Source organism: Anarrhichthys ocellatus, unplaced genomic scaffold, assembly GCF_004355925.1.
Source record: "Anarrhichthys ocellatus isolate YVR2014 unplaced genomic scaffold, GSC_Weel_1.0 scaffold77, whole genome shotgun sequence".
NCBI classification, from domain to species: Eukaryota; Metazoa; Chordata; class Actinopteri; order Perciformes; family Anarhichadidae; genus Anarrhichthys; species Anarrhichthys ocellatus.
The window spans coordinates 40,974-57,871 of NW_022280107.1; the positions used below are offsets into that span (position 1 = coordinate 40,974).

General features: G+C 41.6%; 1 protein-coding gene across 3 annotated transcripts in view; it reads left to right on the plus strand.

Moving 5' to 3' along the window:
* Window positions 1-16,791, plus strand: part of LOC116398014 (interleukin-1 receptor type 1-like) — a 21,449-nt gene extending 4,658 nt beyond the window's left edge. For 2 of the 3 annotated variants that reach the window (XM_031873986.1, XM_031873988.1), the window contains 11 exons: window positions 7,315-7,392; window positions 7,916-8,168; window positions 8,433-8,625; window positions 9,383-9,554; window positions 9,801-9,863; window positions 10,383-10,518; window positions 11,391-11,545; window positions 12,819-12,962; window positions 13,907-14,074; window positions 14,513-14,769; window positions 15,167-16,791. In XM_031873986.1, the coding sequence (XP_031729846.1) occupies window positions 7,315-7,392; window positions 7,916-8,168; window positions 8,433-8,625; window positions 9,383-9,554; window positions 9,801-9,863; window positions 10,383-10,518; window positions 11,391-11,545; window positions 12,819-12,962; window positions 13,907-14,074; window positions 14,513-14,769; window positions 15,167-15,418 (1,871 nt within the window). In that variant the 3' untranslated portion in view covers window positions 15,419-16,791. Of the gene's footprint in view, window positions 1-3,133; window positions 3,629-7,314; window positions 7,393-7,915; window positions 8,169-8,432; window positions 8,626-9,382; window positions 9,555-9,800; window positions 9,864-10,382; window positions 10,519-11,390; window positions 11,546-12,818; window positions 12,963-13,906; window positions 14,075-14,512; window positions 14,770-15,166 lie in introns of those variants that run through there. The other variant, XM_031873989.1, reaches the window with a different exon arrangement.
* Window positions 16,792-16,898: the final 107 nt, after the last annotated feature.

The following is a 16,898-nucleotide window of genomic DNA, read 5'->3' on the forward strand; positions in this document are numbered from 1 at the left end:
ACTATTATTACTACCACTAACATTACTACTATTACGACTATTATTACTACCACCACTATTAGAATTGTTATTTTCGGACATTTTATAAACAAAACAATAAATCAATTAACTAACTGTAATTAATCAAACAGCACTAATAGTGAAATAACTGATAGTTGTAGCAACGATATCAGTGAAATGTGCATTTCTTTGGGCTTCAGACTGTTGATCATCGTTGACGATTGAGCAACAACTTGTTTTGGGCTTTTTGCTAAATGTTCCACAAAGACAACGTTGATTAAATCGAAGCAATCTTTAAATAAGAGAGAGGAGTCCGTGTGGGCGCCGTGTTTACTGTGACGCTGCTCTGCTGCTGTGTTACAGTTTGCTCGTGTTTGGAAGGACAGGAGGTGAGAGCACACTGAGCTGCGGCCTCACGTTTGTCTCGTCATTGTCAGTAAATCACGAGGGAATCTCCACGTTTATGTTGACTCATATCAGGACTCGGTATGACACAAATCACTGCTATCGCTGCTTCACACGTCCTCGTGTTTCTTTCCAGTTTGACTGTTAATTACGAGGATTTGCAAGTTTAAACTGTACATTTTTGTTGTTTCATATTTTTATACTCGAGCTAGATTATTACATTAGATGAAATGAATCTGCAGCGAGAGGAAAGGCAACAGTAAACATAAGGTGAGGTTGACAGTAGAAACCTGTTTGATTAGTGCATGCTGTCAGGACCTTGGACCGCTGTCCCACTGACAGATGGACAAAGTTCGCACAACTGAGCAGATTTGTGGTTGAACAAACTCCGCCACCACTCAGCTGTGTGCAAACAGAAACAAATGGACGCTTGTTCCTCTCTCTCCGTGACAACAAACATTAACAAACATTGCACAAATTTGTTCAGTTAGTGAGGCTCCGCTTCCCAAAAGTGTCCGTCTGCTTTCCTACGTCACTGCCTTCAATCTCAGGTTACAACACATCACTCAGTCACCTGAAGTATGTCTCAAACACAGAAAGCAGCTTCTATCTAAGCTTTGTGGAGCAGTTATTGCTTCAATAACATTGATTCAAATGTGCCACATTTCCCAGCAGCCTTTGCTCACAAACACACTACTCACGATATTTACATCGACCTTTCATTTCCTCTGCTGATGTCAGAAAACAGAAGCTTCATCCCGGGTTGCTCCAGAGAAAAACAGCATCTGCTTCTTGTTTTGTGCTTTAAAAGAATTCAACTTTTTCCTCCAAATCTGACACGGTGGCTCAACATAAGGTGCAGCAGCTGGGTCTCATTTCAGAATCTGGATCCTTTGAAGACTACATATTTTAAACCAAGCGTGCTCACACAGCTGCTCCCATTTCTAACATAACTTTAAATGAAAACCCCAAAAGAAGCTGGATATTTTCTAGCACATGTTACTAATCTCCTGATGATCCAAGCTGTGGAAGCCAATGAAGCTTCCAGAATCAAGGGTGGAGTCAACCAATCAACATCACGCAGCATTGACCAATCAAATACAAGCATGCACTCATTCCAGATTAATAACTTTATAATGTGAAAGGCGTGATTCTACCGTTTACCAACCAGTTGTCCTGACAGACAGTAGAGTGATTGCTGATATCTTCTACTAGAGTCGGATCAGACCTCAGAGCTGTTCTCTCTGTGGTGTGGCCTAAAGTTTATATCAAGTTATAATTCTGAAGCACGGACTGTGACGGTATATATGACAGTATTTGCCTTCCCAATACTCATTTTGACTGAGTAGAGCTTGAACGCACCACACAAGTCAACGCAACCTCCATTAACGTTCGCTGTTTAGCTACAGTTAGTCTGAACAGCATGCATACGAAGGAGTTAAGATTCATACAGGTGTACTTTCTATACCTTTTATACCCCCGACCCTGAACCAGGTCCTTCAGAGGATCAGACCCTGATCTTGGGAAAAGCTTAGAAGCTGATTAACAGGATGTCAGTCCTTGATGTGACGGCTTCGTGTTCTTCCAATAACAGAACTGCACATGTTCAAGTTGCAATGCCAGAGTTGGCAGCCTCGAGGTTAACAAAGCAGGCCTGGTTATACAAAGACACAACATCAACACTGCAGTCTTGGCAGCGGCAACGTCTTTTTTTTGGTTCAGCAGTTTCCTGCCAGGAAGCCATGTGTCCATCAGGCTGCTGTCTGCAGAGCAGCAGTGATATGTGAGGGAGACGCTCAGATAAAGTGCTGCTGAGAGAGAAACGTTTGAGATGACGAGTGGGACACAAGTGTGCTGCCCAATACATCAGAAACGGTTTATGTGTATATATATATATATATATATATATATATATATATATATATATAAATGCTGCTGTAGCAGAAAAAATGTCCCCTTTGCAGGATTAATAAAGTAACTATCTATCCATCCATCCATTCCTCCCTCCCTCCATCCCTCTCTCTCTCTCTATATATCTATCTATCAATCTCTCCATCTATCTATCTATCTATCTATTCATCTATCTATCTATCTATCTATCTATCTATCTATCTATTCATCTATCTATCTATCTATCTATCTATTCATCTATCTATCTATCTATCTATCTATTCATCTATCTATCTATTCATCTATCTATCTATCTATCTATCTATCTATCTATCTATCTATTCATCTATCTATCTATTCATCTATCTATCTATCTATCTGTCTATCTATCTATCTATCTATCTATTCATCTATCTATCTATCTATCTATCTATCTATCTATCTATCCATCTATCCATCTATCTATTTATCTATCTATCTATCTATCCATCTATCCATCTATCCATCTATCTATTTATCTATCTATCTATCCATCTATCCATCTATCTATTTATCTATCTATCTATCTATCTATTCATCTATTCATCTATCTATCTATCTATCTATTCATCTATCTATTCATCTATCTATCTATTCATCTATCTATCCATCTATCTATCTATCTATCTATCTATTCATCTATCTATCTATCTATCTATCTATCTATCTATCTATCTATCTATCTATTCATCTATCTGTCTATCTATCTATCTATCTATCTATCTATCTATTCATCTATCTATCTATCTATCTATTCATCTATCTATCTATCTATCTATTCATCTATCTATTCATCTATCTATCTATCTATCTATCTATCTATTCATCTATCTATCTATCTATTGAGAGGAAAGTAAAATCAGAGCGCACCACGGTTGTTCTTCCATCTCTTGGTAAAGAAAAGACAGCGTGTGACTCACCGCTCAACACATTACAACCACCAACGCCTCCAGGCCTCCAGTATTGAGGGAAAGCGGTTAAACGTTTCTCTTGTGGCTCGGTGTCGTTCACCTCGTGTGTTACTCCCACGTCACTGTTCAGGCCACCAACCAACCGGCTGAGCTCTTCCCACGCTCCCTTGTCCTGTCTGGGCTTGTCCCGGAGTGGAGCTCTGCTGCCTGAGACTCTGACGGTCCGGTCAGTGCGTCTCGACAAGAAGCACTCGTCCTCCAGCTTCTGGAAGCTACAACAGGCAACTATTCTGAAGACATGTTTTATTAAGTTGAGATTTACTTGAATACCGCTGTTTCTGGATTAACCCTTTCAGTATGTCTAGGCTTTAACACCAAGCAAGGTAAAATATTCCTCAATCTTTTCTAATGCTTTTTGTTTTTTATATTTCGTTGGTAACACTTAGAAAACACTAAATATTTGATAAGTCAATAAACAGAAATGATGATAAACAATAAATCTCGGAAATTGCTTCTCAAGAAAATATGTCAAACGTTAGCTGGAACCAGCTAAGTTATGTTTGATGCATTTCCCATTCTTTAAATATAATTCTGACTTGTAATGGCTCATTTTTAGACTAAACACAAGCAATTTGAAGACACCACCTTTAAGAAAATATGACATTTTATAGACAGACTATTGAAAAAGTGACCACAGCATATTTAGAGAATAGATATGTGATCTTTGCATGATTTGAAAAGCTAAACTACTAATATTGTATGTGTATTTTGGTATTTTATGTCCATCATTTACTAAATGAACATCATGCTGTAGTGAAGAAGACTTGAAACTAGAGATTGAGACCATAAACTCATGTTTACAATGTTTACTGAGGTAATAAATCAAGAGAGAAGTAGAGTCATTTTCTCATAGACTTCTATACAACCAGAGGAGTCGCCCCCTGGTGGACACTAGAGAGAATGCAGCTTTAACACACGAAGCTTTGACTTCACTCAGCAGAATCACCTGGTTTGTACGACTGAGCGTCGGAGTTGATCTAAATATAAATAAAGGCTCAACTCAACTTTATTTGTGGTGTGAAAGCTCAGAAAAATCAATATTACGTTGCTTTTTCCCGCCTTCTTTGTAAAAGTATTCACAACAAAAACAAAATAGTTTGAATAAATATATTGTCGTGCAAATTAAAAAAACGTTTTCACAAGCTCTTTGTGACACCGGAGAACATTAAATACCAGAAGCATTGAAGTGCTTCATGAACTGATGCTGCAGGATGACAGTCTGTCTGTTGAGAACTTCAGCAGAAGTCAAATAGAACAGCAGCTCACTGTATCTCATGGTTCAGACTAGATGAAGTGAACTGGGAGCGAGACTGTGGGTAAGTGGATAGCAGGGCCGTCTTTCAATCAGAGGGTCGGCGGTTCGATCTCCGGCCCTGCTAGTCGCATGTTGATGTGTCCTTGAGCAAGACACTTAACCCCAAAATTGCTCCTGTAGCTGTGCCTACGGTGTAGAAATGTGATAGACTCTGAATTGTAAGTCGCTTTGGATAAAAGCGTCTGCTTAAACAAAAAAAATGACTGTAATAACTGCAGGTGAGAAAAGGAAAGTTTCAGGTTACTGTCCGTGCAGAAGGCGATGCTGATCTAAACAGGTAGGTGGTGAGACAAACCACACTCTCTACAGCTAAACCACCGATTCATTTGTGTCTGCGTCTCGCCAGCAGTGAGGCTTCCTGTAGTCAGATGGAGATGCAGATACTGCAGTCCGGAAAATGTTCCTCTAGTTTACCATCTTCCCCCCACAGAACTTTCACACAGTCTCTGTGGCTTCTGTTTTCTTGTTAAGTCTTCCGTTTTTCAGAGAACGTTTGTGGCGGCACACGACCTACGAAGCAACAAGAGTTTGAACTTTGGAAACATTTAAAACCCAAGTTTCTCCCTTAAATATCCCCTGAATTATCTTTAAAACAATTGGAAAATACATAAATATATTCTGTGTGTTTGTTCCAACACTCGTCATGCTAAATATGGAGCAAAATTCCAGATTTCATGTTTGCACCATCCTGTGAAGTCTAAATATTCTGGATGTCTTGTGCATCATTTCTATGAACATTTCCCCAAAACAAAATGAAGGCTTCATATGTTTAAAAGATGTTTGGCTCCACAAGATCAGCTTGTAATAATGGATCTGCTGATGCACCGTTACACACCTGTGATGCCAGATGTGACATTTGTACAATGATCAGAAGTCTATAAACAGCTTTAGCTGCTGAACAACGTGGAGAGATGCGTCAGCGCTACGTGCAGTGAAGAGGCTGCACTGTGAATGCATGCGGGGAAAGATGTGGAGAGATCAGATCAGCTGTTATCTGATAGACGAGGAAGCTTATCCGAATGTGGCCAGACACCCTTCACACTTCACATCTAACTAGCAGCTCATGGATAGATTCACCTTCACACTGCAGGGCCATAACCACCGCTTTCTTTAATTACATTTTCATAAACGAAGCCGACACATGCTCTGTGGTTTATGTTTGTGCACGTGTCTCTAATCCCGACCAACTTCATGGAAACTAATTTATGTGTTTTCCAGGCTGCTCTCATACGGCATTCACAGAAGAACCTATGAAAAATAATGTGCCGTCTTCTCTTGAAACCTAACTACGTAGTTTCCTGTGAAGACAGAAGTCATTTGTAACGGGCAGAAATCACCACGTGTTGCTGCCGTTCGCATGAAAACGCACGAGAAACGATGAGGAACGTTTTGTTAGACATCATACGAACCGTTGACTGAGGATTCGTTGATGTTTTCAAGGTTCCTTCCAGTATATTTACCAGTTTATGTCAAACTCTTCAGTGCGTAGCGGTAAAAGACAAACTCTATGCATTTTTCCCCTCAAACATCCATTTCTTTGTTTTTATGTGAACATACCCATCATGCATCACACTCCTGCAGGGCTCTGGTTGATGTCTGTTTGACATTGACTACATTTTGAATGGAGTCTAATGATCCTTTATAACTACGTTAAGTCGTCCACGAGCTTCAGATCAGGTTGCCAAACCTCTGCTGGACAGTAAGACGTGTGACATCATGGATGAGGATGAATTACGTGTCTTTGAGAAATACTTTCACTGTGGGAGTTGAGTTTAACTGAGTCAATCCACACCCAGATACGTCTGTGCTTGTCTCCAGCTTTAGTCACAGACTTTAGCTACAGTCCATCCAGATGACTGGACGTACATGAAGCTCATGTTACTGGTACTGGGTGGTCATCAGATGAGTGAGCAGTTCTGGTAATTGGCAAAAGCAATAATAACGTTTTCTCTGGAAAGCTCACCATGAAATGGCACTTTCTCTTGAATATGGTCATTGGATATCAAATACATTTCAAATCTCTGTAGCACCAAAGAACAGTTAAAAAGTACAGACAAACATTTCTATATTCATAGTAGTAGTAAACCAAACTGTCAAAGAATACCCAGACCTCACTATAGGTGGAGGTGATGGCCTGAACCTGACCTCAGCAGTGTTGTGGTAAAACAAGAATGTTAATGTGACCGGTGCTGCTCATCACAATGGAGCCGCCTGATGTTACCAGAACATGTCGTTCAGCGCTCATTCATAGAGCCAAATCTAGGAAGACTCACTTGCGTAACAGCAGTGTTCAGGAATGCTGGGCCTCCTTCCAGCTCTGCAGCGTTAAGCAGCGTTCTGTAAGATGTTTCTGCACCAGTGACTCCTGAAATACCAGAGCATTGCTCATCTATGCCTGCGGGAGAGGGAGGGAGAGGGAGGGGGAGAGAGAGGGAGGGAGAGGGAGGGGGAGGGGGAGGGAGGGAGAGAGAGAGGGAGGGAGAGGGAGGACAGACGCAAGCTTTTAAATATTAGGGAAGACAAAGTTTGTCTTAAAGGGGAAAGAAAACTGGTTTGTTTTGCTGAGTATTGCTGTACTTGAAAGCCTCTCGTGACCTCTCAGTGTTCCAGTAAGTCCTTTTTCCAGTAGCACTTCCCACCCTGGCTTCTTGTGTGTGTTCGTCTCTAACTGTTGGTTGAATGTGTGTTTTTCAGCCATGGGCCAGCAATCAGCAGCGGGAGCCGTTGTGTTTCTCCTCGGCCTGTTTGGGATCTGTGCAGGATTTGAACAAGGTGAGCCAAAATAACTACATAAATACTACCAGAGCTCTGGAACATACCTACATACTGTGCACACTAAGTCCAACGTCTGCCTCCAGTCTGTACAGAAGCATGTTATCGCCCCCCTCTGGCCACTGGTGTAACTGCAGTGACGTGGTGTTTCTGTTATACACAGAATTCCAGATGAAATGCTTCATGCTGCAGCTATAATGGCACATTACCAATTATATTTTATTTAATATATTTTGAGAGGGTGGAGATTTTTGGGACAGTTGTTTTCATTCATTTAAACAGTGATATGAACTGTTGGGGTAGCGTACAGTTCAATGTCAGCACTCAAGCCTCAACATACTGCAAACAACACTGTTCGGGCAATAAAGAATGCAGCCTGGTCCGCATCTGATCAGGGCCTTAAAGTTTCCTCTTAAATCATATTAAAGTTAAGCACTTTGAGTTTTCTTGTCATGAATTGTGCTGCATAAACACAATTGCCAAACAATTAACAAAGTAAATGACCGATCCATTTGTGTTTCAGAGAACTGTACCAACTACAACCTCCAGTTCGAGCGGGTCTTCTCTGTTCCCGGGGACACGGCGATGCTGAATAGCACCTTGGTGTCTCCGGACGTCTTCAACTTGACAGCCGTCCCTTACAACATCACCTGGTACGACTCCAAGACGGGCCGAGAGATGGGCAACCAGAGCGAGCGGATCCTGGTGAACGGGGAGACGCTGTGGTTCCTTAAGTTACAGATGGACGACTCTGGAGAATATGTGAGCGTCCTGAGGTACGGCAGCATCAGTAGAGAATAGAAAACATCAACAGAAGGTGAAAGAAACTGTTTGTCTTCCTAAGAAACAAAAGAAACTTTCAAAGACGACACATTGTGTTTGTAGACTGCAGAAGAGTTAGAGAATCCATCAACAAGACCACATAGTAGAGCATTTCATGGTACATTCAGGTGCACCTCGTAAACTCTGAGAATCTGAAGCCGTTGTTGCACGAACAAAGAGAAGAAAAACCGGCTAATTCTCGTCTTTATATTCACCAGAACTCCGTCTCGGTGCTACCGGCAGGCCACCAAGCTGGTGGTGGAGCTGCCGGTTCCTGGAGAGTGCGGACGGCCGAGGAAAGCTATTCAATCACTGACCAACATGGTCACCGACATGCTGAGCTGCCCTCTGAAGGACTACATCGCTACACTGGACGGCTACAACATCACCTCCCACCTCACGTGGTACAGAGTGAGTAGTGATCACAACATTCATTTACATCAGTCCAGATGTTGTGGAGAAGTGTTTGCTGGACCAGATGTACACAGACGTAACAATCAGGGGAAAACTGGCAAAGATGGGAATTTCACACCACACTCTGAATCAGAGACGGCAAGTTTAATTGAAGCAAAATGCATCAGTACATCCAGCAGGTATAACATACAACATTGTGCACATTAAAAAGGATGATATTTCATATATAGATTCAAGTTACATTAATAGAAGATTTGATGAATTTGAATTATGTACTGCTACTATTCCAACTTGCTCTCTTCTTTCAGTTGACAACTTTCTTTAAGTCTAATCTTTATCTGTTCAGCGTGGTGGCTGACTATAATTATGTCCATAATGTACTAAATGAACATCATGCTGTATTGAAGAAGACTTGAAACTAGAGATTGAGACCATAAACTCATGTTTACAATGTTTACTGAGGTAATAAATCAAGAGAGAAGTAGAGTCATTTTCTCATAGACTTCTATACAACCAGAGGAGTCGCCCCCTGGTGGACACTAGAGAGAATGCAGGTTAAACACATGAAGCTTTGACTTCACTCGACAGAACCGGAGGTCGCTGCCTGAGCTGAAGCAGAGGAGGATAAATTAGTAAAAAGAGATTAGACGATCATCAAGATTGATCAGACTTGACCAATCAGAACCACGTGCCTGTCGACCATCATGAAGTAGTTATTACGTGTAGTCATTTTCTGTTTCCTCTCCTCATCTAGGGATGTGAACCCATCGTGGACGGAAAGGGCCGGTACACCTACTTAGATTCAGGCAAACTGAAGATCGACGGGGTGGAGCGTAACAACAACTCCTCCTACACCTGCACGCTCACCTTCACTCTCGGCGGCGTGACGGGATCCGTGTCAGAGACCATTGAGGCGTGGGTCTCAGGTTAGAACGGACATCGGTGTTATATTCTAACAGTGCATTTCACTTTCCTAAAAAATCATCACTATAGTGAGCAGCACAAATGATCTCAGCAGAATGTATTACAGGCTGTGAACAAGAGGTCAAAACATTCCCAAGACCAAACTAAACAAACGACAGACGGGAGCTAGCAACTCTCTGGTAGCGTTCTATTTACGGTATATTCCCATGATTCGATAACCTCAACATCTGTATTTCATGTCTTTTCAGATAAGTACTCTTTGACTCCACAAGTCCACGAACCGGCCAATGACATAATCAAGGCACCGATGGGTGAGTCTCCGCCTGCAACAAACATCTCTTTAGAGAACACACAGTGCACATTGGCGGATGGAGGAACCGACTTGGCTTTTGATCGGACCAACATTTGCATTGTGTCGAAAAAACCACAGCTAGGAGAGCAAATTCCACCGTTAACCTTCGGTCAAATGGAAGGATAAAATGATTGTAGCAGGAGGAAGTGTACAGAGTAAAATCCTGTCTCACACTCACAACTCATTTTCTATCAATTAATCTATCGACTGTTTCACCAATTAGTCGATTAATCTGAGGCCGAACTCTTTGTGGCTTCGAAACATTGATGTATTACAGTGCCTTGGTGCTCGATAAGCTGTTTTATCTTAATCAGACTTATCTTCTGACTGAAGCTCATCTTTTCACTGTAAGACACAAACAGTGCAATTTATTCTCGGTCTGAACACCAGCTCAGGTCTGAAGCTCCTTCGGTTCATAGGTTCAGATAAACAGTTCTGCAGAGTATAATTGGTGTTGATTGTGTCTGCATGTGTTTAGGGTCCAGTTTCATCAAGCGGTGCCGGGTGTTTGTGCCGTGTGTCGGGAGGCCGGATGTTTATGTCGTTTGGATGGAAGACCCCTATTCATACATTCTCAATACCGAACCCGACCGTATCTACACCTCCAAACCACGGTCAGCACCTTCACCTTCACTTTTGTTTTAACCTGCTGCTTTTGGGGTGACAGCTAACCAACGGGGGTTCACTTCAGTTACATGATGATGCCTTCAGGCTCTGCTCAGTGAACATGAGTACTGGCTGAAGGTACATTATAACGTTATCATGATGTGTTCACGTGTCATCTGTAAAATGTAGTTTTGGTGATAAACTTAAATAAATCCAGTAGTTTGAAGGAGATGTTTTCACGTTAATATAAAATAGATATTAGAGATGAATTATGAGCTGTTTAACTTCCTAACACGAGCTCTAAGCTCATTATTGTACTTCATTATTAAAAACAATAATTACGAGATTTAGTTTGTCGATAAATATACAATCTTTTATTTCCTTATCATTTAAAATGTGTGTTTTACGAAGGAAAAAAACCACTATCAATTACAATAACAAAGTGAAAGATAACATTTAGTATTTTGAGGGTTTATTGACTTCAGTGGTTGAAATGATTTTTGGGACGTTGGTAAATCCTTGTAGAGCAGCTGCTCTAATCAAACAGAGATCTGTATCTGTTGATACGGATCATCAGTGATCAGTTATTAGTATCAGCAGCAAAAACATGTGATCAGAGATCTAAAAGTTCTATTTGCTCCCTTTTTTATTTTGTGCTGATCCGAACGGTGAGTTTTATGATCCGTTGCCGTACTACTGCCGTGATATTTAAATGTTTTGAGTTCTTTCATTTACTGTCGGTTCCTCTCTTTCCAGATGTAGTTATTTGATTAGAGGAGTCTGCTGCAGTACAACAGGCACAACAGAGGGAGAAGGAACACTTGTAGAATATTAAGTTATACGACACGTAACATGTTTTATGTTCTTCTGTCCTCACCAGTTCGTGGAAACAGGATGGTCCCATTAAAGGTGTCTGGACAGAGCGGATGCTGATATTCTCTGAGCTGACGACGGAGGATTTTGGAAAAAACTTCACCTGTATGGCACTGAGCTCCAGGGGCCCTAGCACCGGCTATTTCAGTCTGCTACCTGCAGGTAAACACACGGGGTAGAATCCTTTCAAAGTACAGAAAATCTGCGTGCAAATTTTCACACATGACAACTCAGTCATCCGTGTTACCATGTTCCCTTTTTTTGTCATTTAGGCACAATGACCTCCTAAATAATGCCCGTGTCTACTCAACTTAACAAAAACCTTTGCAGCCAGACGTTGTTCTGAAGACCTATTATTCCATAACAACAGTCCAGACAAATGTCTCATTGGACCGAAACCCAACGGCCATTGCTTCGAACAATACAAACTCAGTGCAAGTTGTTGTTGAGAAGATGTCAGCATGACGAGAGCAATGGCTCTATTTCTCTAAAGATAATGTTGAAAAGTTCTCTTTTGCAGCATTTCATTAAATATAATGATTAAAGGCATTTAAACAAAGTTGTGTGTTGGACTTTGAATCCCTGTTTTTACTGCAAATCTATATCGCCTCCAAATAACGGTCTCCATATCAGCCGATCCTCACTTTTTACTGCTTAAATTCAATGCTTTAATTGCTTGTGATATAATAAAGGAATAAGAAAGAATGAGGCGCAATCTTTTAACTCTCTCTCACACACACACGCACACACACACACACACTTGGGCCGAGTGGTAGAGCAACTTTTCACGGTATATCGATGTATTTTCAAACGGGATATGTAGGATGAGACCGTTTATATCGACTTAGTTGTTACATAACAGGCCAGTGTTTGCATCTCCGTGCAACTCAACCCCCGCTCGCTCTTTGTGGTTTAACCTCAGCGAAGCGGGGTCAGCCCTGTAAACTCTAATGTATGTCACCGACTCACTGAGTGACTCACTGGGTCAGAAAGCTGCAGAGTGATGAAGTTACAACGTCGTCGTCACTGCTAACAAGATTTAACCAGAGGTCTTTTGTTCTATTAAAATTGGTTTTAAAACTCCATAAAAGGGGCCACATTTTACGTGTTCCTGTTCATCAAACTGTAGGTTTTAACACTAGATGGCTCGTATCTAGAGAGGGTGGCCTCTTAAAATATCTTTGCAATTGGCTTGAAGTTGAATCAAACAGCAAATGCATGAAAAAACAACATAAAACCATAATAAATGCAGAGATATAGATATATATTGTGTATCGCCATTCAGCCTAAAGATACAGAGATACGATTTTTGGTCCATATTGCCCAACACTCACTCACACACACACACACACACACACACACACACACACACACACACACACGGTGCTGACATATTGAAAACGGTTTGTTTTACGTGTGATGTTCATCTCTACAGATCCCAACATCATACTCCCCATTGGATCGGTGCTCGGTGGCGTGATGGTTCTCTTCGTCGTCAGCGTCATCGTCTACTACATCTTTAAGGTCGACATCGTGCTGTGGTTCAGGAGAGGCTTTCCAGTCCTCTACAAAAACACAGGTAATACTTCACAGCAGGCTTGTACAAATACATACTCTGACACTCCATTCACAACGCTCCCAAGATGGAAAACCCCAGAGTGATGCTGTCAGTCAGTACCACACACACACTTACATCACTTAAGCTTAAGCTCTACCCAGTACATGACCGCATGTGTCAACACTCAACAGTAAGAAGGGAAACAAGCTAACCACAGCGCTGCCTGCTGAGCTTCTGAGGAAATGTCGTCTGCTGCTTGATTATGAAACAGTGGAAGCTTCAACATGCAGGACTGTGTGTTCACATTGAGCCCATTGGAACAGTACCAAGGGCTCAAAATCTGACTTCTATTCTCTGAACCCCAAAGCACTTTTTCACTCCCGTCACATTTTTCTCTCTGTGTTGATTTTCACTATAAAAGTCCTGCTGTGCTCCTCTGTGGGAACAGAACCATCATGACTAGAAGTAGAGAGAACTAGAACATGTCTTTAGTGCAGAACAACACAGTTATGATGACGTCAATCATGAAAAAAGAAATAAAACGCAAGTTGAATTTCTTTGATAATATATTTTACAAAAACTGTAAATCCAACATGTGTTCAAGTGTTACCAGTGTGGAAAAAGAAATGTCGGCTCTACGTGTCATAATTTTAGGCTTCGTTTTGGTCGCTTTTTCTGATGGAAGCATGTGTTGTACATGATGTGTTCAAGGACCGTCGGAAAGAAAAATCTTATGATAATGACTTGCTCTTCAATCCCGCTGGCTGGTTTTAGGGTTCAGAGGGTTAATGTACATAAAAGAATAAAATGACACGGCTGAATCTGACTTGCACCTTATTGTAAGAATAAAGCCATGTGTGCAGACTGAAGCACCACAACAAACATCCTAAAAGAGCTCTTCCTCTTCTTCTTCTTCTTCTTCCTCTTCTTCTTCTTCTTCTTCTTCTTCTTCTTCTTCTTCTCAGATTTGGATGGAAAGTCGTATGACGCCTATGTGGTGTACCCACAGTCCTGTGCCGTCGGATTCAGTAAGGAAGTGGAGGAGTTTGCCCTCCACACACTTCCCCAAGTGTTGGAGAAGGCCTGCGCGTACAAACTCTTCATACCGGGCCGTGACTGCATGCCTGGGACGGGTAAGTCCTACACGACGGAGACGACTCTGCAGTGTTACTAGTGTTGACACGATAATAGAATAGTGATTCCAATACAATACCCTCCCTAAATAACTCCATACCGACACTGAAACAATACCATAGCAATAATCTAAAACAATAATAGACGACAGAACATGTGATTTAAAACTGTTCAAATGTAATAATAAATGAATGACATGGTACGCAGTAATCTGATTCCCTCTATACTGGAGTTTAAGTGATTTCTTTAATATTTAGCTTCATATTTGCAACCAGACATCCTTATATTTAAGAATAAATATGATATGATCCACTTAGCTTGACCGTACGTAAGGGAGCCAGGAGGGACAACTGAGTGAGATTCAACTCTTCTTCTGGGAGAAACGTTACTAGTAAAGCTCATGTTTATTCTAATGCAACTCTGCTCTGTCTCTTCAGCCATCGTGGACTCGGTAGAGGAGAACGTACAAGCCAGTCGCCGCCTCCTCCTGCTCTACAACGCCTCCACTTTCCTCAGCAAAAGACACACAAGCAGCATAAGCAACAACAACAACATCATCTCCAAGAGCAGCGGCGGAGACGACGGTGAAAGCAGCACGAGTTTTGACGGCAGTGAAGAAGTCTATCCGGACACCAGACAGCAGCTGGAGTGTGTGACGGCGATGCACAGAGCGCTGGTGGAGGGATCTCTCAAGGTGAGAATAATGAATATTCACAGGCTGCATTAAGTCCGGTCACACTTTATGGTTCAACCCGGGGATGACGGTTAAGTCCAGGCAGCTGTTCTTAGCAAACAGGCTCTCATAAAACCACTACCGCCCGGCACAAAGCAGACGACTCACTAAGTTAGCAAGATGTAGCTTCCTGAATCTGAGACACACAAGCTATTTGATTCAAATAAGGTCCCGGTTCAAAAGTACCATTTGGATAAAGCACATCCAATAATAATAAATCACACAAAAGTAATCATATGACAAAAATAATAATAATACCGATCTCTGGACGGGCGAATACTGAATCTACTTCACATTTCTTTGGTTCCATTTCAGTTATTTCCAGCAGCTTGATTCTAATTGGAGCTCTGCTTCACAGGTGATTCTGGTGGAGCTGGAACAGATCTCCCCGGCTCAGCTGGCTCTCTTCCCAGAGTCCGTGCGTCACCTGAGGAAGAAGCAAGGCGCCGTGTGTTGGTGGAAGAGCTTAAAGAGTTCGAGGACGAGAGAGGACAAAGAGAAAGGAGGACAGGACCTCTCCACCTCCTCCAGGTTCTGGAAGGAGATGAGGTATCGTATGCCCGTGAGGGGCAAGAGGGCGGCCGAGAAAACCGCCCTGCTGAACTTCTGACGAGGTTCTGGACCGGAGAGAGAAGCCGGTTTCTAAATGTGTCACTGACAATTCAGAAATACTGGTACTGGCGAGTCGATCTCCATCGACGTCTATGTTCAACCTTTACAGAAGGAATGTTTACAGCCTGCTACAAAAAAATGTTTTGGTCTCTATAGCTAATATCCCCGTTTATGACAACTGCAACAGGTTGGAGTCAACCCGTTTAAATTATATGAAGTTGCTTAAAGTTGGGTTTAATTGAGGGTGTGGCCTCTTTGAGTGACAGGTGGGCGTCGGCACAGGTCGCTAGCTGTCTGCTCCGCCGCCTCAGCTCCAGAGACGATCCACCTCTTTGACCAATTTTTGAGTTGGAAGGTGTCGTCAATGCCAAGATGGAGACAACCGGAGACACTTTGAGCCTCACAGCGGCTCTTCAGAAACCTCTGGCTCAACGTCTATGATCGTCACCAGAAGCTGTCAGGTACACGCTCAACAAGGTGCATTAAAAGGTTCTCTCAATGCAAATGTCACCTCAACGGGGAGCAAAATTAGAAGCTAAAGAAAGAGTCTAATTGTGCAACTTTTGCACCATGTGCATCATATGCTAATGAGGGATTAGGGTCACATCTGATGTTTACCTGCATCACAATAAGAAGTGTTGACATAAAGGTGGAGACTGAAGAATAATGTGGACAAAGAAAGACGGATCGAACCACACGAGTGACTGTACTTAATGTACATATGTATGATGAAACGTGTAAATATGTGTAACATAAAGAAAACAGAGAATCGTGAGAGGTCAAGCAGCAAACTGTGAACTCTATATTAGATTACTGCCATTTATTTACAGTTATTGAACCACAGATCGTAAAAAAGAGCAAACAGCCAAGGGAGGCAAATGTTTATCAAAAATGCATTTATTTATATACATTTTTATCTCATGCAACAAGGCAATGCAAAGTGTTAAAATGTTCTTAGCAGAATGCTAAAGCTTCCAAATGATTGTAAATGACTGTGGACTGTGATGCGCTTTACTATTCTGTCAATAAAATGGAAAAAGTTCAAAAATAAACAGATGTGGAACTCTTCTTTAATGTCTAAGTTGTGTCTTTCCTCTCATTATGATTTTAATAACTTCTTCCTCTTTCTTTATCTTTACATGTGGCCCAATTGGATCCAGTTAATTTCTAAACAACATAGAAATTATCTTCCAAAGACTTAAATCTTTTAATATTTCTTTATCCGAGTTACATAATGTCATGTAGTAACACAGCGGCTAACAGGGACGTCACTGAGAGCTGGTCCTGGTGGGGCCTTTAGAGATACTACGACAGTCAAACTAAGGTTCTATACTAAAGCTAGCTGCTGCCACATATTACAAAACTAAACAAGAAAACGTGGATATGAGGATCCTCTGAATAAAGTTGGTTAAAAGGGTTTGACAGCTTCCTGAAATTATGAACGAGTGTCCTTGAATGCACCACCATTTCCCAAAATA